Source organism: Cnephaeus nilssonii, assembly GCF_951640355.1.
Source record: "Cnephaeus nilssonii genome assembly, chromosome: 6".
In the NCBI taxonomy this organism is placed as follows: Eukaryota; Metazoa; Chordata; class Mammalia; order Chiroptera; family Vespertilionidae; genus Cnephaeus; species Cnephaeus nilssonii.
This window is the reverse complement of record NC_137077.1, coordinates 87,760,229-87,782,014: the sequence shown is the minus strand read 5'-3', so window position 1 is coordinate 87,782,014 and position 21,786 is coordinate 87,760,229. Positions and strand designations below refer to the sequence as shown.

Genomic DNA, 21,786 nt, shown 5'->3' with positions numbered 1-21,786 from the left:
GGAATTGAACCTGTAACCTTTTGGTGTATGGGAGGACTCTCCAACCAACTCAGCTACACTGGCCAAGACTTGCTGTATTTATAGGTTTTTATTGTCTACTAGTGGCCTGGTGCACAAAATTCATGCATGGGGGGTGTCCCTCAGCCTGGCCTGCACCCTCTCCAATCTGGGACCCCTCGAAGGATGTCCTACTGCCATTTATAGGGATCGGGCCTAAACAGGCAGTTGGACATCCCTCTCGCAATCTGGGACTGCTGGCTCCTAACCACTCACCTGCCTGCCTGCCTGATTGCCCCTAACCACTCTGCCTGCCATCCTGCTCGCTCCAAACTGCCCCCTGCTGCTGGCCTGCTCGCCCCCAAATACCCCCCTGCCAGCCTGATCACCCCCAACTGCCCCCCGTGCCAGTGTGCTCACCCCCAACTGACCCCCTTGCTGGCCTGATCACCCCCAACTGCCCCCCCTGCTGGCCTGCTCACCCCCACCTTCCCTCCCCACTGGCCTGCTTGCCCCCAACTGCCCCCCCTGCTGGCCTGCTCACCCCCAACTGCCCCCCCTGCCGGCCTGATCACCCCCAACAGCTACTGGCATGATTACCCACAACTGCCGTCCCATCCTGGCCTGATCACCCACAACTGCCCTTCCCTCTTGGCCTCTAACCACCTCTACCTCAGCCCCGCCACCATGGCTTTGTCCAGAAGAATGTCCAGAAGGTCTCCTGAAAGGTCTCCCAGTCTAATTAGCATATTACCCTTTTATTAGTATAGATAGAGGCCTGGTGCATGGGTGGGGGCAGCTGGTTTGGCCTGAATGGTGTCCTGGATCAGGGTGGGGGTTCCCTTGGGGCATGGGGTGGCCTGGGCGAGGGGCCTGTGGTGGTTTGCAGGCTGGCCATGCCCCCATGAGGTGAGGGTCCCCACTGGGGGGACGTGGCCAGCCTGGATGAGGGGCTGAGGGCTGTTTTCAGGCTGTCCAGGCCTCCCAGTGGGGAGTCTTACTTCCTGGTGGGGTGGCCAGCATGGTTGAGGGGCTGAGGGCAGTTTTCAGGCTGGCCACACCCCTGGTGACCCAGGCCCCCAGCCACTCCTTGAGCAGAGGCCAGGGCGGGCTGGAAGCTTGGGTTGCCCCTGGCGACCCGGCCCTCAGCCACTCCTTCAGCAGCAGCCAGAGTGGGCGGAAAGCTTGGCTTCCTCCATTGCTGGGGGCAACCCAAGCCTCCTGCTCGCTCCAGCTCCGTGGCTGCAGCCATCTTTGTTGGGTTAATTTGCATATTCACTCCTGATTGGCTGATGGGCATAGCGGAGGGATAGTCAATTTGCATGTTTCTCTTTTATTAGTGTAGATGTATTTTAAACCTAAAATGTGTGTACCCTATGTTCATTATTCCATTTGACCCAGAAGAATTTTGCAAAAGTCCTTGATGAAGTCATAGTGACTGACTGAAAGGCCAATCACATTTCTTTTTCTATCAATGCAGTGTACAACTAAATACCTATCTCTTTCAAACCCCTTAAGACTTCTTGCAACCTTTAATTCTTTCTATTTTTATGCAATAATAAACTGAACACTTAGGGGAGGTGGATATCAAATTATTTCTGAGTCTTTCTTAATCAAAGCTAGGGGAAATTTTCATGTCTTCACAAAGAATATGAAAAAGGTTAAGGAGTTTAATTTTCTCTCATCAGCCATCTTTTGCTTTAAGAGCTTAGTTTTATGTTTTTCAATCCTCACCTGAGGGCATGTTTTTATTGATTTTAGGAAGAAAGGAAAGGGGAGAGAAAGAGAGACAGAGAGAAACAACATTCAGTTGCCTCCCATATGTGCCTTGACCAGGATCAAACCCACAGTCTAGGTATATGCCCTGACTGGGAATCAAACCTACAACTTTTTAGTGTACAGAACAATGCTCCAATCAACTGAGCCACTAGGCCAGGGCAGGAGTTTAGTTTTAAGTCAACATACTATAAACATTCCATTCTATTCTTCTTCACCTCTAGCTCAGTTAAGCATATTTTTTTTCTTTATTGATTAAGGTATTGCATATGTGTCCTTATTGCCCCATTGTCCCCTCACCTCCCACTCCCCACTCATGCACTCACCACCCCCTGGTGTCTGTGTCCATTGGTTAGGCTTATATGCATTCATACAAGTCCTTTGGTTGATCTCTCCCCCTTATCCCCACCCTCTCCTACCTTCCCTCTGAGGTTTGACAGTCTGATTGATGCTTCTCTGTCTCTGGATCTGTTTGTGTTCATCAGTTTATGTTGTTCATTATATTCCATAAATGAGTGAGAACATGTGATATTTATATTTCTCTGACTGGCTTATTTCACTTAGTATAATGCTCTCCAGTTCCTCCTACTTTGACATTATCTGTTCTTTAAATAGCTATAGCAATTACTGTCCAGAAAGTACATTTGGCAAATTATCATAGATTTCTTATAATTAGTATCTGCCAGTTATTTAGAGCTTTTAAATTATATTTATATTTTTACATTTATTTTTTATTTTCCCAAATTAATTATGTCTATGAAAACTGAAATTGTTTTGTTCTTTTTTTGCATTTCCCAGAATGTTTCTCAATGAAAAATGAAAAAATTTCTGTTAATTTATTTAATATTGAAACTCATTTGTCTATTGCTTTTCTAAATGAAAGGACAGAGATAAATAAAAGATCTGGTAGAAACAGATTTGGTTGACACTTACTCTATAGAAACTGGTATTTATTATCTATACTAGAGGCCCAGTGCACGAAATTCGTGCATGGGGTGTGTGTGTTCTCCCTCAGCCCAGCCTGCACCCTCTCCAATCTGAAACCCCTCGGGGGACATCCGACTGCCGGTTTAGGCCCGATCCCAGGGATCGGGCCTAAACCGGCAGTCGGACATCCCTCTCACAATCCTGGACCACTGGCTCCTAATTGCTCATCTGCCTACCTACCTGGTCACCCCTAACTGCTCCCCTCTGCCAGCCTGGTCATGCCCCCCCCCCACCCCCGCTGGCCTGGTCTCCCCATTGCAGCCTGCTGTTCAGTCATTTGGTCGTCCCTCACTAACCCCCCTGTCAGCCTGGTTGTAGGCAGCCATCTTGTGAGGGTGAGGGTTAATTTGCATGTCACCTCTTTATTATATAGGTTGTCTTAATGTCTTTTATAGATATGTAAATTGTTTTATCTCTTAGGCAGGCTGTGTGATCCCATGACAACCACACTTTCTCCAAAGCGATCTTAAGCAGCCTTGATTAAGAAAGAGGAGTTTTTGTGAATTCTTCAATTTCTTCCTCGTTAACTCTCTCAGCCTAGAGGTAGCTGCTTTTTTGCATTTCCTACTGCTAGAACTCTAGAGTCTCCTCTTTACAGCTTTAGTAGTTAACTTGATTAACAACCTCTAATAAACAGTATTTTAACATGAAATTACTGGTGTGGTTTCTCTCTTCTGACTCAACCCTGACTTACAGTGCCTGATATTAAGTATTTAATAAATGTTGGTTGAATGATGAAGGCAGAATGACAATATTACTTAGATGAGAGTTTATAGTTCTGACAATTTTGAGGCAGCCTACATTTCAGAAAATACTTTCTATGAACAAAATTTTACAGCTGTAATATTTACCCTACTAAATATCGTATTATAGGAACGTTTTCCAAAAATTATAGATGGGAATTTTTTGTTCTAAAGAAGTTCATTTTTTTTCTCAAGAAATCAGTCTTCAAAAATGAGAGGTGGGTGGTGGTGGTGGAGACAATAGGGCTACACTTAATGGCACTCCACATACCCTGAACCCAGTATGTGTTTGTAAGGAGGTTGACCACTTACCATTTTCCAGTCCTGGGGTTGGCTATCCCCAGGTGAATAGACATCAACTTTGCACACCCCATTTTGGCTTTGTAACCAGTCAACCCTCTCTGACATCTGGAAGTAGAAAAAAAAAAAGAGTATCAGAAAGGTAAGTTATATGAAAGTAGGGAGAAATAAGGTAAATAGCTGAGGTGTGGAAAACAGGAGCAATGCTTTCAATAGTGACCTGTGCCAAGAGCTACTTCAAACTCACCTACCTCTGGATAACTTCAGCTCTCAAATGCAGGAAGATTTCTTAAACACGTGTATCTCTTGTGCTAACGCCAGTGCCTGGTCTCTACTAGAGGTGCGTAATACAAATTTATTCATCAAAGAACCTAGCAGTCATGTCCTGTTTTTTGTGTCCTTGCTTGACAGCTCTTCCACATCTTGGATTTTCAGTAAACACTCAAAATTCAACATGATAAAATAGAATTAATTTACTCCTCCCTGCCTGTTCTTGCCCCACCAACTATAAAAAAAGTAATACACAGTTCATTTAAAAATACATATATTTTTATTAATTTTAGAGAAGAAGGGAGAGGGAGAGAGAGATCGAAACATCAATGATGACAGAGAATCATTGATCGGCTGTCTCCTGCACACCCTATATTGGGGATTGAGCCTGAAACCCAGGCATGTGCCCCAACCAGGAATCGAACTGTGACCTCCTAGTTCATACATTGATGCTCAACCACTGAACCACACTGGCTAGGCTCACAGTTCATTTTTAATTAATTTCCAGACCACCAGCTTACTTTTATTAGCAGTAAGTCTAGTGGCTCTTCCTCCTCCAATTAGCTAAGGATCCTGGAGGAATTCTAACTCCCTGGTTCAGCCAAACTGCTAAATGCCAGAAGACAGATGTCATATGCACCACCCAATGGGCCTTTGTCTATGGAGGAGTAATACCTTGCAGATGTTGATCTTTCATAACCCTCCCAACACTTTTCTATAATCTCTAATCTCTGTAATGACACCTCCATCGACCTGCTTTTCTAAGCCAGAAAGCCGATACTCATTTTAGTTGTCTTCTTCCACCCCAAGCCTCCCCCTCTAGCTATTACTATTTCTCTCTTAGTTGTCGCCATTTTTCTTGAAAGAAATGCTAATCCTTGCTGTTTTTATCACCTTACCTCACAAATGAGCTTCATAGCCCCTATTTCAAATACTCCTTTGGCCTTACTCTCATCCATTTCTCATGGCATCTTATTTGCTAGTCCTCGGGAACATGGCTAATTATAATGATCTTTGCCCACTGATAATCTACAAGCATTAGAAGCTTCTCTTTCCCCCCTTTTCCATGCCAAACTTCCACTGCCAGGCTTCTACCATGAAATTTCCCTTCTTTTATTAGAAATTTTGCTTAGATCTTTATTTGTCAATAAGCAACATAGAAAAAGACAGCCAATTTTCTCACCAAAATGTCCCCAAACATTTATATAAAACATACATATATAGTATATCAATATTTTGATTCCAAGAAATATACTGCTTTAAAACTCTATTATAATAAAGTCCAAAAGCTTATCCAATTTTTCATGGTGCAATTGCATTTGTTCTTTGCTCCCACAGGATTTGTAACCGTTTTAACACCCCAATCACTGACTCGGGTCATTGAGCTAGGAAAACTGTTTCTTTTACTCTTCCTGACCCTGTAATAAGATTCCTTGGGCAAGCAATGAGTTCTCCACCCTTATTATAATCACCCAGAAAACTGTTAAAAAAAAAATACTGAATCTGAGGTACCATCACCCCCCCCCACACCCCGCCCCTGCCCGAGAATCTTATTTCAATGGGTTTAGGGTGGTGAAACTTAGGCATTGAATTTCTTAAAAGCTCCATGGGTGATTTTAACAAGCATCTAGAATTGGGAATTCCTGGGCTTGGGCTTATTTGGAGAGATCCTCTCTGAGACAGACAGGCTAGCTCCAGAAAGATAATTATTTATTCTTTTCTTTAGAAATTTTCTCTAAGATTGTCTAACCTTCTTTGTTATCTTATTTTAATATTATTTATAATCCCAATAAGGAAGCTGCTAATGCCTATGAAATAAACCCTTTATTGTCTCTTAGCAGCTCATATTAGATATAAATATTCTGATGTTTGAATCATTACCATGAAGAAAGAAATGGATGATACTACTACTTGGCCAACGAATGAGAAGACTTGGAAAGGGCTGTCCTGGACTATTGAAATGCAAGTCTCTTAGCTTCCAGTTTATTATTTCATCTTAATGAGTTACTTCTCATAGAAAACAACAAAATCAACAGGGTTACAGATTTATTTAAACTATATATCACAATTAAAAATAATACAATTTAAATACAAAAAGTAAGGAAAAGATGTGACCACTTACTCTTACTGAGGATGGGTTCTGAGATATGAAGAAAGTTCTTGATTAATGTGTTGTTGTCTTCACTATCCCTAAGTTTACCCACCCCTCCTGCCATTTAATATAAGGAATCTACAATAAAAAACACAAAAATGATTAATTTTACACATGAACCATATTGCTTTTATTACAAAATAATAATTTTGACTTATTATTTTTCACATGTAGTACACAAGCAATGAATACAAGATGACATTCAAATTTAAAATCCAGATCTTATTCTTGGAGCAAGCAGTCTGATGGTTTCCTGGTGACAAAAAGGGTTTCATCTCTTGGCCAATAATTTATGAAATGACTATTTTCTATGTTCAATATAGGCTTATTTAACAATGAGGAAACAAAAAGTTTTTAGCCTAATTTCAAACTTGCTCTAAAGGAAGTCAGAAGATAAGTAGCTAGAATGGAGAATAAGTGCTCTGAATTCATAGATCTCAAAACACTTTGTAAGTATTCCTTTGAGGATTTGAGAGAAATACACACCCTCATACTATAAAAGGGAATTAATAATTAATATCAAAACCAGCTTCCAGATCAATTATCTTCCATATAGTACCTCTACCAAGACATTTAACTAGAATACAGTAGAGCATTGTGCTCTCATCTTGGAATATCCATCCAGCCTCCTAAAAAGTCCCTCTAAATCCCATCTTGCTTCATAACCCAGGTCAAATTTTACCCATCCATGAAATATTTTCTAAATATCTAATTGAATGTGATTGTTCCATTTTGTTTCAACCCTTTATATTCTCTGTAGCATTTTAATGGCTTGTGTATATTCTATTTCATTTATTAGATGGCTTCAAGAAGGCAGATACATTTTATTTTTTAAATACTATTTCTTTTTTATATTCTTATTGATTTCAGAGAGGAAGGGAGAGAGAGAGATCAATGATGAGAGAGAATCATTGATCGGCTGCCTCCTGCACACCCCGCATTGGGGATTGAGCCTGCAACCCAGGCATATGCCCTGACTGGGAATTGAACCGTGACCTCGTGGTTCATAGTCTATGCTCAACCACTGAGCCACACTGGCTGGGCCAGATGTATTTCCTTATCCATCTCAGTATCCCTCATAGTAGCTAGTATCTTAAAGTCAGTGCTGAGAGACTGCATATACAAATACTGCCTATTTCTAATTCCAGGTGACTAAATTTTTCTTTAAATTGGAGAATCTGAGAACAGAACAAAAATAGTTTGCTCAAGTTTGCTATGGTGGTAAGCCATACATTCAGGCTTTTTAAAATATATATATATATATATATATATATATATATATATATATATATATATATATATATATATTTTATTGATTTTTTTATAGAAAGGGAGAGGGATAGAGAGCTAGAAACATTGATGAGAGAGAAACATCTATCAGCTGCCTCCTGCACACCCCCAATTGGGGATGTGCCCGCAACCAAGGTACATGCCCTTGACCGGAATCGAACCCCGGACCCTTCAGTCCGCAGGCCAATGCTCTATCCACTGAGCCAAACCAGCTAGGGTCATTCAGGCTTTCTTGAAGCTTGACTCCTTATGCGGATAATTTTACCCTAGAGACTTATCTAAGATGTATACAGTATACTTAACCAAAGACTTATTAACACACCGTCCTACTCCAATAATACTAATAAATCAACATCTCAGAAGTGCTCTTGTACTCCTTTCACAAGCAAAGTACACTTACTAAACCTATATATCCAGCAAACCCTTCCACTTACTTATGTCCTAATGTTTTTATTCTATTTTTCTACGTCTTCTACATGTTTATCTGTATCCACGAAGCTTGTTTTAAACTTTAAACTCCCCAAGTTGTCCTGGATAATAGTATACATAAAGAGGTATTTAAACACTTTTTATGATAATGATATTCAGACGTCTAAATCTGTATACATTTCCCATAAGGAAATGAAAAATAGGGGCGAGGGGTATCTGAAGAGTTTAATGAAGCCATGAATGGATTAATACATTTCTTAACTTCAGAGTTGGTGAGTAATGCCCTTGAGTTAGGGTGGAAAATAAAAAAGGATGCTTTGTGTTATCTATTAAAATTGAGGGGAAAAACAAGCTAACTATATACAGTGTAAAGATAAATTAACCTTAGAAGCCTTTTATTCTAACCCCCTCATTGAGAAAATGGAGACCTAGAAAGGGAATATTAAAACCAGTGGTATATTCCTCTAAATATTACAGCTATGCAGGTTAACATCCTGGAAGCTGTGACATTTTTCTATGGCTAATAGAGGGATCCTCCAGCCAATCATAGGACTGACCTAAATGTTCCTTAAAACCACCAGTGTGATTATTAATTCAAGAATTGAGGAGTGCAAATCACTGAATGCAGTCAAGGAGGGCATAAGCAACACAGGAGTATGGTTATAGTTGCTGTGCCCCAGACCTTAACTTCATCACAAGACATTTTCTCCTATATTCGTCATAAGCAAGAAGTGTCTGTTTACTCGAGGTTCCTAAATTCATAGAAAATCTCAAATTATTCAGGGGGCGTAACTGAAGCTTTTGCAGGGTGGATACATATCTGATCAAGTTTTGAAGTTTATTTAATCAGGTTTTATTACTAGTTTTAGAAAGAATGTATTCTATTATACCCATTATCTTTTTCTCTTCCATCCCCTGTGTTTGGCATGTTGTTAGACACCTAATAAAGTTGGTTGTTGATGAAATCAGTTTCAATTGATTTTGTTTAAATAAGGGTTGGAAATGTGTGTGTGTGTGTGTGTGTGTGTGTGTGTGTGTGTGTGTGTATCTTTCTCTCAATGGTACTATTCACTGTTAAGCTTGCCTGTGGATCTCCTCTACTTTCACTTCCCCTTAGTAATACTTCTTCCTGTAGTGCCCTATTAGTAGAGACACATTCTCAACATGGTTAGATGTTTCTCTCTCTCCCTTCCTTTCCTGCCTTTTCCCAGTTCTCTGTTGTATAGCCAAGACTTCAGAAATAATAGCGAGAGGATGAAAGTGGATGAGAATTGGGACGCAGAGCTATAGAAGTCTGGTTAGAACACTGGGGAAAAGAAGAACTTTTGGACAGCGACACCAAGAGGAGGAAAAGTCAACAGGGAGTCAAGCTTCCAGTCTCATTGTCAAATTAAGAAGCAGAGAGTAAGGACCAGTCTTGTCCCCAAAAGGATAGCGAAGAGGTCTGGCCAATCTGTAACAAAATGAAAACTTCAACAGCAAAGATAGTAGGTTTAGCTGCAATGCTGCCAAGTTAGAGGCTCACATATTTCCAGAAGATCCATGTAAAATTCAAGTTGACTGGGCAAAGTGACTCATCACATATCACTAAATTCTCCCTTTTAACTACAGAGGATCAGAAAATGGGCTGTTTCATCAGCCCAGTGGGATTGCCTACCTCTGTAGTACTGGAATAGTGACCACAGAAGACCCCAGAATATACTTTTAAAGTCAACGAAGATGCTGGGATGTTCTTGCTCAGCTCAAGATCTTGTTTCCTCCCCCAGCCTTCCATGTACCTCCTCCTTGTTAGGACTGGTGAGTGACATCAGAATCACAGCTGGTGATATCACTATCTCTATGGCAACAGTGGTGAGGCCACCAGAAATTGTGTCATCAAAGGACAGGGGGAGAGGTGAAGATACACTCCAAAGCTCTGATATTTAGTTTGGGTTAACTTTCTCTTGGTAATTTTCTTCTTTAAATATATAATTTAGGAAAGAAAAACTCTTATAAATATGTAATTTAGGTAGGAAATATGGGAGGGGAAAATTTTACCAATGGATTCCACTTAAAACAACAGAGTAAGTATCATGTATTAACAAATCCAGATAGATGCAGACAATAAGAATTAAAAGGATTGGGGGGGATTTTCTAAATTTTGTATGCAAAGCACATGGAATCACTTCATTTTCTGGGATGCAGCTTGGATTCTTTTTCATTATAAACACCTTACCTTTTACAAAAGAAATAAATTTTGAGGTATTTTTCCTAAAATGATCATCTCTGGGTAATAATTCGTCTTAGATGGTCAGAGATACAGTAGCACTAATGCATCCTCTGCAATGCCCCCACCTCCAACTGTAGCGGGATAAATCAGACCAAGAGGCATTTGATTAGCAATTTCTAGGCTTTATTAGTAGTACATTCTCTTGGGAATTATAACCTTAAGTACTCTTAATTAATGATTAAATATAGGACTAGTGCATAGTTTTCATGAAGCAAAAATAATCTCTGATCAAGGTTACAAGATAAGAATTAAAATCATTAACAGATCCAAAAGTGACTGACTGGTTTATTAAATGCTTCTTATAGCAGGTTATTTATTTATTTATTTATTTATTTATATTTTTAATATATTTTATTGTTTTTTTACAGAGAGGAAGAGAGAGGGATAGAGAGTTAGAAACATCCATGAGAGAGAAACATCGATCAGCTGCCTCCTGCACACCCCCTACTGGGGATGTGCCCGCAACCAAGGTACATGCCTTTGACCGGAATCGAACCTGGGACCCTTGAGTCCGCAGGCCAACGCTCTATCCACTGAGCCAAACCAGTTTCGGCAGCAGGTTATTTATTGATAACCTTTTATATTAGGTCTCAGTTTCTTCATCTTTAAAATAAAGAAGTTGTGAATGTTGATCTCCTACAATACCTTCCATCTCTGACATTCTATGATTTTGATATTTCATTGGTACCTGAATAAAACTACATGTAAATGCATATAGCACTTTGCAGGTGACAAAGCGCTTACACATCCATTGTCATCTGATCCTCACAATAACCTTTTGAGGTAATAGTGCAGGTATTATTTTCCCTATTAGACAGGTATAGAAGCTTGCTCAGGGCACAACTAAAAACTGGTGGAACTAGAACTGGGATCTAATTGTTATCATTATAATTAACTAGTTATTAATACTAATAATAGGAAGAGAGCAAAAGGGAGGCCCAACATTATAAACATGGTCATCTGGGCAGCTTCGCCAGGAAGCTACAGCTTCCCGCTCCCCCGTGAGCCACCGGTCCATTCCCTGCAGATCGCTGGGGGAAGGGATTGAACAAAGGGGGAGATGGTCACATGTGTAGTGAAGTGCAGGTGACAGACATAGGGAAGGTGAATTCCTGTCAGTCTAGCCTGGGGAACAATGGGTTGGCTAGGATGTAGACCCCATTAGAAGCACATGAAATCTTGGGAAAGTAGAACCCCCAGAGTTCTTTCTCTCTTGCTTGCTCTTATTGGCTTGTATTCTTGTTCTCTTTTGCTCTATGCCTCGCACACCCCCGTGCACTCAGCTGTTCTCTCTCCTGTGAGCTTACACATTTTCTTTCCATAGCCATGTGGCTTTAAGCAGCCATGACCATGGGCCAGGCAGGACTCCATACTTGGAATGCTAGATTGGACTGTATTTTAATAAAGAACAGAAATTCTGGGCAGTGGCCTCAATTCCGGCCTTACTGAAGACAAGATTGGACTTCTTCCATGGTGAGACGAATAGAGATGGGACCTTGAAGGGAACCTCCTTAATTTTACATCATCAATAAAACTTTCCATAAAACCCCATCTTCCCATGAGAACCTTAGGAAATTCTTTTCCTTAAGACACCCCAAAAACTCCACTTCCACCGATAACACAATATTCTAAATTTTAAGTCAGTGCTCTTTCAACTATATTATGTCACCTTGAAACTAGTATTTAGAACATGGGGCAGCCCTGGCTGGGTGGCTCAGTTGGTTGGAGTGTCATCATGGACACCAAAAGGTTGCAGTTTCCTAGTCAGGGCACATACCTAGGTTGCACAGGTTGGATCCTGGCATGCGGTATGTATGGGAGGCAACCAATTGCTGTTTCTCTCTCACATCGATGTTTCTCTCTCTCCCTTCCTTTTTCTAAAAATCAATGACCAAAACATATCCTTGGGAGAGGATTTAAAAAAACATGGGGCAGTGTTTGACTTGGATATGTAAAATAACATTACTGGCAATACTACACAGGTGTTAGGAGATTGCTGATAATAGGGGTCTATCAATTTCTCAGAACCAGGAAAGTATGTTGATATTCACATTGACCCCAGAATCAAATATTACCAAACTTTAAGTGCTGACTGAACATAGGATGAGGCCAATAAATATAAGACAGCACAGCATTAGTAAATTTCTCTGATAAAATTTCTCTAAGAGTTTCCTCTTTTAATTCAGTTTGGTAGCTGCAGCTTAACAGTGGGGGTGGGATGGGAACAACCAATCTACTCACTACATGTCTTTTGCCCATCTCAGCATGCACACTTTTCTTCCTAAAAACAAAACAAATCAAAACAAAACAAAAAAGCATGAATTACCAAGTGTAGAAAGACCCCCCTAAACTTTTTTTTTGTTTTAGTCCCTCCCCTTGTACTAACTACCATGTTTGACAGTTTTCTATTTGCTAAGCGGCCCCCCCCCCCCTCTCTCTCCTGACCATAAGCTAAACTTGTTTGTTTTATGATAGATAAAACCCAAAGCAAATGTCTCAGGACAGGTTGCTGGTTGCTGTCTTCTACTGAGGGATCTTGAAAATTGAGCAGAATAAACTACTTAAAATTGCAAGTGTTTTGTCTAATCTTTTGGAATCTCCTCAGGCTTTAAAACAATGTAGATTCTTAAGGAAGTCCACAGTTAAAAATAAATTACCAACCACTGCCCCAGTTTCTTCTTAGTCCACTAACTTTTAAATGACATTTCAGGAGGTTCATAGGCGTCCTGAAGTGCACTCATGAATCACACTCCAGGTCAAGAATCTCTGGACTCATAGGTCAGGTGGTTATAAGTGCTTTGATAAATGAGAATAAAAGACGGTAGGAATGATGACCACCTGGGATAAGATGTCAGCTACGTCTTCTCTGAGGTCACCTGCGAGCCGATTGGAGCTGGTGCAGACAGCTGAGGGAGCATGCCGGGGGGAAAAAGGGAACAGCAAGAAGCAGAGGCTTCCAGGAGAGAACACAGAATGCGCTTTGGTGAATTCGGCGTGCACATCCTCATTTCTATTTCTCTTCCTCACTTCCTCTCTGCATCCCTGCCCCACTCCTTTCACGTACAACTTCTCCCCAGGACCCTGCTCATCTCCTTACAGACAAGGAATTCAGAGGCCACGCCTCCACCTCCTCCCAGTCTCACCAAGGCTTCCCTCTCTGACATTTTTAGGAATCAATGAATTGAGAGTCAGAAAAGCTGAGCTCGGGTTCTGTCATTTTTGTAAGCCCTTGAGTCAGTCCATTACTGGTGGACGCTGAACTTCTGGTTTCTCGACAACGAGATGATTTTTACTGTTCGTTCTGTAACCTGAGATTCCGACCTCAGGATTCTTCTCTTTCTAAGCCCCCTTTCCTCCACGTTCCCTCCCAGCCGTTTCGCCCTCTTTCCCCAGCCCTCTTCTCCGCCACCATCCACCCACGGTCTGACCCGCCCCCTCTCCTGGTGTGCGCCTGCGCAGGCCCGTTGGGACGATCACTTTTGACCCTGCCTAGTAGCCGTAGTCTGCGGAGCGCCCGCGGCAGGGGATTGTGGGAGAAGATGGCGGCCGCCGCTCACCCCCGGGTTGCCCGGGTCCTGCCAATGTCACGTAAGTGTCACCGGGAAAACGGGCCCGGATTGGGATTCCGAGACAGGGTGAAAGTGTTGGGAGTGGCGCCGTGCTGCAGCGGTCATGCCGACGCCCTGGGCACCTTGGATTTTCTAGATCCAGGGTTGCGCCCGGTCAGTTTCTCCTTTCCGTCCCGTCTCCGACTCACCAATTCCAAGGTGCATTTGGGAAGGGGGTCTGCGCTGGGAGAACGTGAGCAACGGGCAGGGGAGAGGAGAAAGTGAGGGACGTTTGACGGATCGAGAGAATCAGGTTTCTCGTAGGGTTGCAAGGGTTCGGGGTTCTGAGAAATATTTATGTTGGGGGTGAGGGGTCGTGGAGAGGAGTCTGGAAAGGATGCGGGGAGAGGAGGGTAGTGGAGAGAAAGTTCTTAATGGATTTGCTTTAAGACCTTGTGCAAACCCTTACTCGGTCTCAACTTAAGATCTTTCTTAATGACACAATGGAGATGACAATACCACAACGTCAGGGAGTTTCGGAAAAGATGAAATTAAGTAATATTCATGAAAGCACTTTCTGAGTCAAAAGCATCTCGGTAGAGAAGAGTGTGTTAGACCGAGGTGCTGGGGCCTGGGGGATCGAGGGATGCTTGTAGAGAGAGGAATCCGGAACTTGGTGGAAAGGGAAGGGAAGAGTAAAGGATATCTTGGGGTTTTTCTAAGCGTTGTTCATTTACCCCTCTATTCTTACTAGATCTGCTATTATCGTCCTGAGATTGAAAACGTGCATTTGCTCTTCCACTCAGTAAGAGAGGCTAGAAAGCAAAGAAATTTAATCCAGTTATGCTTCAACCTCGTTATTTCACCCTCCAGCCATTCACAAACACTCCATCGACCTCCAGAAGTTCTATTTTTTTTTCATGGCACCTGCTATCTGCTAATCACAGCTCTAGATTTTATTTTATTTTTATTTATTTATTATTATTATTTTTTTTTTGGCTAGTCAAATGCAGTAGTGAGAAGGAAGGCATATAGAAGGAGGACTTCAATCTGTAACTGACTGTATACAATCAATTGTGATAACTCACTACCACAGCTCTAGATTTTAAAAGAAATTATCTATATTGTTGAAAGTGTTACTGATGTCCCCCTTTAGATATTTTTATAATTGTTTTTTTAACTTTTATTTTTTTAACTGACATCATAGCTTGTCATGCTGCTTTATTGTCTCTGGTAAAATAACCTTTTAACTAACTCTTGAGAGGCAAGTTTAATGTGTAATATATTCAAAACACTATAGAACAATTGTGTGAAACAAAGACACATAGGGAAGTGTGGAGCGACTATTAAGTACCATAGGACACCAGAAAAGGGAAAGATTGGTATCATTTGAAGCAGTGAGGGAAGATTGGAAGACCAGGGAAGAATGGCAGTTTTTCCACTGATCTTGTGAGGGTTGTTATGATCTAGAAAGTCAGAAAGGCTGGACATTTTCCTGTCACTGGCAAGGACTAGGGGGTGAGAATGGAACCATGAAGTACTTAGGAGGCAGTGAAATGATTACCTGTAGGTCTGGGATAGTAGGAAAGGAAGTTGGATACATTACATAGGATCAAATAATAGAGGCCTTTGAAAGCCAAACAGAGTTTTAGATCAGTTGTCTCCAAAGTAGGTTTTGCAAGAGGAACTAATAGAATACAAACAAAACAAAACAAGCCCACAAAACAACCAAACTAATACTTACGTTATTCAAACTATGTATACTGTTCTTTTTTTTTAATTTATTGGGGTGACGTTGGTTGACATCATATAGATTTTAGGTGTGGGTTTCTATGTTACAAGATCTGTATATTGCACTGTGTGCCCACCACCCAAAGTCAAATCTTCTCCTGTCACAACATATTAGGACCTCCTTCTCTACCCCACTCCGTTCCCTCTAGCAACCACCACACTGCTGTTTGTGTTCACAAGTCTCAGTGTTATAACCCACATATGAGTGAAATCATATGGCTATTAGCTTTCTCTGACTGACATATTTCACTTAGCATAATGTTCTCAAGGTCCACCCATGTTGTTCCAAATGACAGTATTTCATCCTTTCTCATGGCGAAGTAGTATTCCATTGTCTTTATATACCACATCTTTATCCAATCCTCTATTGTAGGACACTTTGTTGTTTCCATGTATTGGCCACTGTGAATAATGCTATAATGAACATAGGGGTGCATATATCTTTGTGAATACATGATTTCAAGTTTTTCAGATATATGCCCAGGAGACGGATTGCTGGGTAGTGTTGTAGCTCTGTTCTTAATTTTTTGAGGAATCGCCAGACTGCTTACCATAGTGGTTGTATGTACACTGTTCTAGTTGATATAATACATGTTTTATAATGTCTATACCAGGCGTCCTCAAACTACGGCCCGCGGGCCACATGCAGGTGTTTTTGCCGTTTTGTTTTTTTACTTCAAAATAAGATGTGTGCAGTGTGCATAGGAATTTGTTCATAGTTTTTTTTAAACTATAGTCTGGCCCTCCAATGGTCTGAGGGACAGTGAACTTGCCCCCTGTTTAAAAAGTTTGAGGACCCCCTGGTCTATACCATTGGAGTACTTAGAACATGTGTGTAATTTATAAATAAATACTTAAAAAATAATGCAGTATGCAAGTAAGTATGTTTGGAGACAATTTATTTAGATACTAGAGGCCTGGTGCATGAAATTTGTGCATGCGGGGGGGCGGGGGGAGGGGGGGGGAAGGGGCATGTGCCTCAGCCTAGCCTGCACCCTCTCCAATCTGGGAACGCTCTCACAATCCAGGACTGCTGTCTCCCAACCACTCGCCTGCCTGCCTGCCTGATTGCCCCTAACTGCTTCTGCCTGCCAGCCTGATCACCCTCTAACCACTCCCCTGTCAGCCTGATCGACCCCTAACTGCTCCCCTGCCAGCCGGATTGCTCCTAACTGCCCTCTCCTGCTGGCCTAGTCACTCCTAACTGCCCTCCCTTGCAGGCCTGGTCACCCCCCAACTGTCTTCCCCTGCAGGCCTGATCGCCCCCAACTGCCCTCCCTTGCAGGCCTGGTCACCCCCCAACTGTCTTCCCCTGCAGGCCTGATCGCCCCCAACTGCCCTCCCTTGCAGTCCTGACCCCTCCCAACTGCCCTCCCCTGCTGGCCTGATCTCCCACAACTGCCCTCCCCTGCTGGCCATCTTGTGGCGGCCATATTGTGTCCACATGGGGTGGCCATCTTTAACCTCATGGGGGCGGCCATCTTGTGTGTTGGAGTGAGAGTCAATTTGCATATTACTCTTTTATTAGATAGGATTACAGTAGGAAACCAATGTAGGTTTTTGAACAGAGAAATAATATAAAGAATAAATAACATTACTTTCCTAATGATGTTCATAATAAATGGAAGAAAATGGAGAGGCTGGAACCAAAGAGGGTAATAACATATTTATTGAGCACCTATATGATCAAGGCACTTACCAATATATTATTAATACCCATACAACCCTCTAAAATGTTAGCTCCTTGAGGCTAGGGACTTTGTCTTTTTTTACTATACTAGTCACAGTTTCTAGAATAGTTCTTGGCCCATAATTGTTGAAAAAAGAAATAACCATGTGAGGTTAGTGTAATATTACCTTCTGAGGCATTTTGAAGTAGTAATAAATGAAAACAGCTATTATTCATGTAACGCCAAATGTGAGTTAGGTAATGTGCTGGATGCCTTATGTACATTTATTCTGATCCTCATAACAATCTTTTGTGGTCTTAATTCTTTGAGTCCAGTAATTGTTCCCATCTTTTTTAAAATATATATATTTTATTGATTTTTTACAGAGAGGAAGGGAGAGGGAGAGAGAGTTAGAAACATCAATGAGAGAGAAACATCAATCAGCTGCCTCCTGCACACCTCCTACTGGGGATGTGCCCGCAACCAAGGTACATGCCCTTGACCAGAATCGAACCTGGGACCTTTCAGTCCTCAGGCTGACGCTCTATCCACTGAGCCAAACCGGTTAGGGCAATTGTTCCTATCTTATTGAGTGTCCTTTATCCTATGCCCTCACTTCCTGCCTTAATCATAATTTTAATAATTCCTTTTCATACATTCTCAACTCTCCAGCCCATCTCCCTTTGTCAGCAAAAAAGTCAACACTGACTAAACCAAACTTTCCATGTACTTCCTGCCTGCCCCTGAGCAGTGGAGAACTGAGCGAGGGAAAACATCGAAAGAACTGACTGGCCTTATTTTAAATTCATGAATACAAATCTCAAAGTAGATTTTTCAATAGAATACAAAGTAGATATTCAACAGTACCATTTCCATAGGGAATTTGCTTTCCCTTTCTTTATAACAATTATTTAACATCATCAGTCTTCTAAAGCTTTTAACATGTGATTCTGTCTCATTCTCTGCTTTACAGAGAAATCAAGGAATCAGATGAGAAAATCTTTTTCCCACCACAAAAATCTGTGATAATTCTCTGCCTTCTCTCCAGATGACTTCCTTCAGCTCTGACCTATGGCCATCCTCTCTTATCTATTCATTCCCTCTTTTGCATCATTAATTTTTCTCATCAACTGGGTCATTTCCTTTAGCATATGCTATAATATCTCGTATTTAAAAAAAAGCTACCTTCCTTGTCTTCATGTTACTCTAGTCCTATTTTTCTTTGCCCCTTTATATCAGATCGCCTCAAAAGATTGTCACCACTCCTTTTACCATTTCCTTTCTTCACATTTTCTCTTTTGCCTGCTCCATTCAGGCTTTAATTCCTACTATTCCAATAAAATTTCTCTTGTTAAGGCCATTTACAGCCAACATTTTCTAGATCCCATAGTACTCTGTCCTCATGCTACTTCACTTTTCAGCATTGCTTGATAGAGCTAACACCAGTAGACACCCCCTACCCTTATCTACAGTTTTGCTTTCCACAGTGTTAATTGCCCTCCAGTCTGAAAATATTAAATGGAAAATTCCAGAAATAAACAATCCATAAGTTTTAAATTGTGCATCATTTTCAGTAGCATGATGAAATCTCATGCTGTTCTCCATGCTGCCAGATGACAGTATTTCATCCTTTCTCATGGCGAAGTAGTATTCCATTGTCTTTATATACCACATCTTATGTGAATCATCCCTTTGTCCAGCATATCCATGCTGTATAGCTACTTGCTCATTAGTCACCTAGTAGTTGTCTCAGTTATCGATCAATTGTATTGCTTGTGTTCAAAGTAACCCTTATTTTACTTAATACTGGCCCCAAAGAGCAAGAGCAGTAATGCTGGTAATTAAATTAATTTAAAGTTAACATAAGCTTTAACCTAAGTAAATGAAAATACTGATAGCAAATAATGTTATAGGTTCCTAGGAAAATGAGCTATTTGTTGTATTCATTCATAGTCACTGTTATATTAATACTTTCCATTTTTGTATATTCTGGGCTTTTGTTTAAGGTTCTTCTATTACTGCATTAGCCACAGCCGTGCTTCATGGCCCACCCCAGCGCCAGCTTCACCATGCACTCATACCTCACGGGAGAAGTGGGCGTTCCTCAGTCAGTGGGGTGGTGGCCACTGTGTTTGGAGCAACAGGATTCCTGGGCCGATATGTTGTCAACCATCTTGGTAAGTAAAGTTCCTGGAGTTTAGTAGACTCCAGTGCCACTTGTTAGGGTTACCTAATGAGAAGCCAGGAGCTATGTTTCTTTTCTTTTTAACAGTGTTCTGAATGACTCCTGTCTTGGATTTATGTAATTTTGGTCTACTGTGAGCATTGTGAGCACATCCATACTTCCTCACACTTCCTATATGATGCTAAAATGGGAATAGGGGACTCTGAAAAGTTATGGCATCTCTGACATGCCAAAATACACTTTTTGTTATAGATAGTGTCAATTCATATGTACTGGCATTTAAATATTTACCATATCACTGTCATATAATGTTTTCATATTATGTTAACATTGATCCTTGTCTCAATCCATTCTCTTTTAGGGCGTATGGGGTCACAGGTAATCATACCCTATCGGTGTGATACATATGACTACATGCACCTTCGTCCTATGGGTGACCTGGGCCAGATTATCTTTCTGGTAAGAGCCTGTATTACTGATTACACATGTAAATGACTATGAGGTCATTTTTAGGAAAGAGAGGCAGTTAATAAAGCAGCAGTTTCATTTTAGCGTGGACCAAAGGCATCCTCTACTAGTATTCACAGGGCATTTTTGAAAACTAGTCTAGCAGTTGGTAAACTTTTTCTGTAAAGCTCCACATAGTAAATATGGCTTTGAGAGTCATAGGGTCTTTGCCATAATTACTCAACTCTGCCCTTGTAGCTCAAAAGCAGCTATAGACAATATGTGAAAGAATAGGGGTGACTGTGTTCCAATAAAACTTTATTTACAAAATTGAACTATAGACTAGATTTATTTGTGGGTCATAGTTTGCCAGCCCCTGCCCTAAACCTATGCTGTCCAATATGGTAATCACTAGTCACATATGGCTATTGAACACATGAAATGTGACTAGTCAGAATTGAGATGCACTGTTAAGTGTAAAATACACCCCAGATTTCAAAAATGTAGTATGAAGAAAATAATCAATATATCAGGTTCTTCCTTTACATTAGTAGTTGCCAATGGGCAGAGGGATGGGGAATGGGGTGGGGGAGACCCTTCAAGGGATGCTTAAAAATATGTGGGCCCTTTTGGTGTGTCAGTGACTGGAGATCTTACTGGTTTATTAGGTAGGGGACAGAGATGCTAAATATCTTACAGTGCACAGGACAGTTCCTTTTCACAAAGAAATGGGCTGCCCAAAATGTCTGCAGTTTTCCTACTGAGAAACACTGGGCTTTGATGTTTGGGCCTACTGTTCTTTTAGCTAACTTTTCTTATTTTCATCATCATGCGTGGAACTGAGCTTTTCCATTTGCACATGTTCCCCTTTAAAAATATATTTGGTAAATATCCTTAATATCTGATATTATTTTTTTATAGATGATTTGTGATCTCTTTAAATATTGACTTACTTTAATGGCATTTTATTTATTCTTTACTGAATGTTCACAGACTATATTTATATTGGAAATTTCGTGTTTCTAAAGTGTTTTTCTTTTCCAAAATCTTATTTTCAAATATCCTCTTGTTAATGTAGTTACAGGAGCTTAGCTTTTTCCTAGTTCTTTGTAACTTAAGATTATTGGTTACTTTGTCAATGCTCAAAATAAAAATATTACACAAGTGTGGGTGAAATTCTGTAGCTACTGGCTTGCAAATGTAGAGAGTCATTAGAATTGAGCTATATTACTTATTTCATTCTTTCCGTAGATGCTTATTGAGTGTCTGCTGTGTGCCTGGCATTGAGCTAAGCTCTGAGCATATCTTGATGAACAAGTCCAGGGGGAGCTCACAGTCTTAGGGAATACAGGCACTAAACACATAACTTTGAAGACAATAATGATTATGAAAGGGGAAGTCCAGGGAAAGCAAAATTGAGGAGGAGGGATTCACTATGTTTTTGTTGTTGGTTTTTAGAAGGATGGACCATATTGGGTGTGGGGTTCTGATTTCTTTGCTTCAGTTTCTGTTTGAAACTGCTCCCTGAATGGTTACTTGATCTGACTAGGGCTCTTGGGCCTGAGCCTTGGGAGTCTGGTTTCCTTTTGATTCCTTCTCTCCAAGCCTCATTCTAGGGCCATTTATGCAGTTAACTAGAGGCCCGGTGCATGAAATTTGTGCACAGGGGGTGTGTCCCTCAGCCCAGCCTGCACCCTCTCCAGCCCAGCCTGCACCCTCTCCAATCTGGGACCCTTCGAGGGATGTCCGACTGCCCATTTAGGCCCACCAGGATCGGGCCTAAATGGGCATTCGGACATCCCTCTCACAATCCAGGACTGCTGGCTCCAAACTGCTCGCCTGCCTGCCTGCCTGATTGCCCCTAACCACTTCTGCCTGCAAGCCTGATCACCCTCCTAACCACTCCCCAGCCTGATTGACACCTAACTGCTC

General features: G+C 41.3%; 2 protein-coding genes across 5 annotated transcripts in view; one reads left to right on the top strand and one right to left on the bottom strand.

Moving 5' to 3' along the window:
* Positions 1-13,714, bottom strand: part of AKAP3 (A-kinase anchoring protein 3) — a 29,234-nt gene extending 15,520 nt beyond the window's left edge. Inside the window, exons 1-4 of one of the 4 annotated variants that reach the window (XM_079773508.1) lie at positions 13,052-13,714; positions 12,455-12,494; positions 6,196-6,303; positions 3,816-3,911 (exon numbers count right to left, since the gene is read on the bottom strand). In XM_079773508.1, coding sequence (XP_079629634.1) covers positions 3,816-3,911 — 96 coding nt within the window. In that variant the 5' untranslated portion in view covers positions 6,196-6,303; positions 12,455-12,494; positions 13,052-13,714. Of the gene's footprint in view, positions 1-3,815; positions 3,912-6,195; positions 6,304-10,159; positions 10,181-12,454; positions 12,495-13,051 lie in introns of those variants that run through there. The other 3 variants (XM_079773505.1, XM_079773506.1, XM_079773507.1) reach the window with 3 other exon arrangements.
* NDUFA9 (NADH:ubiquinone oxidoreductase subunit A9) overlaps positions 13,665-21,786 on the top strand; it is a 30,127-nt gene continuing 22,005 nt past the window's right edge. Inside the window, exons 1-3 of the mRNA XM_079773509.1 lie at positions 13,665-13,801; positions 19,229-19,399; positions 19,769-19,866. Of these exons, the coding sequence (XP_079629635.1) occupies positions 13,753-13,801; positions 19,229-19,399; positions 19,769-19,866 (318 nt within the window). The 5' untranslated portion in view covers positions 13,665-13,752. The remainder of the gene's footprint in view (positions 13,802-19,228; positions 19,400-19,768; positions 19,867-21,786) is intronic.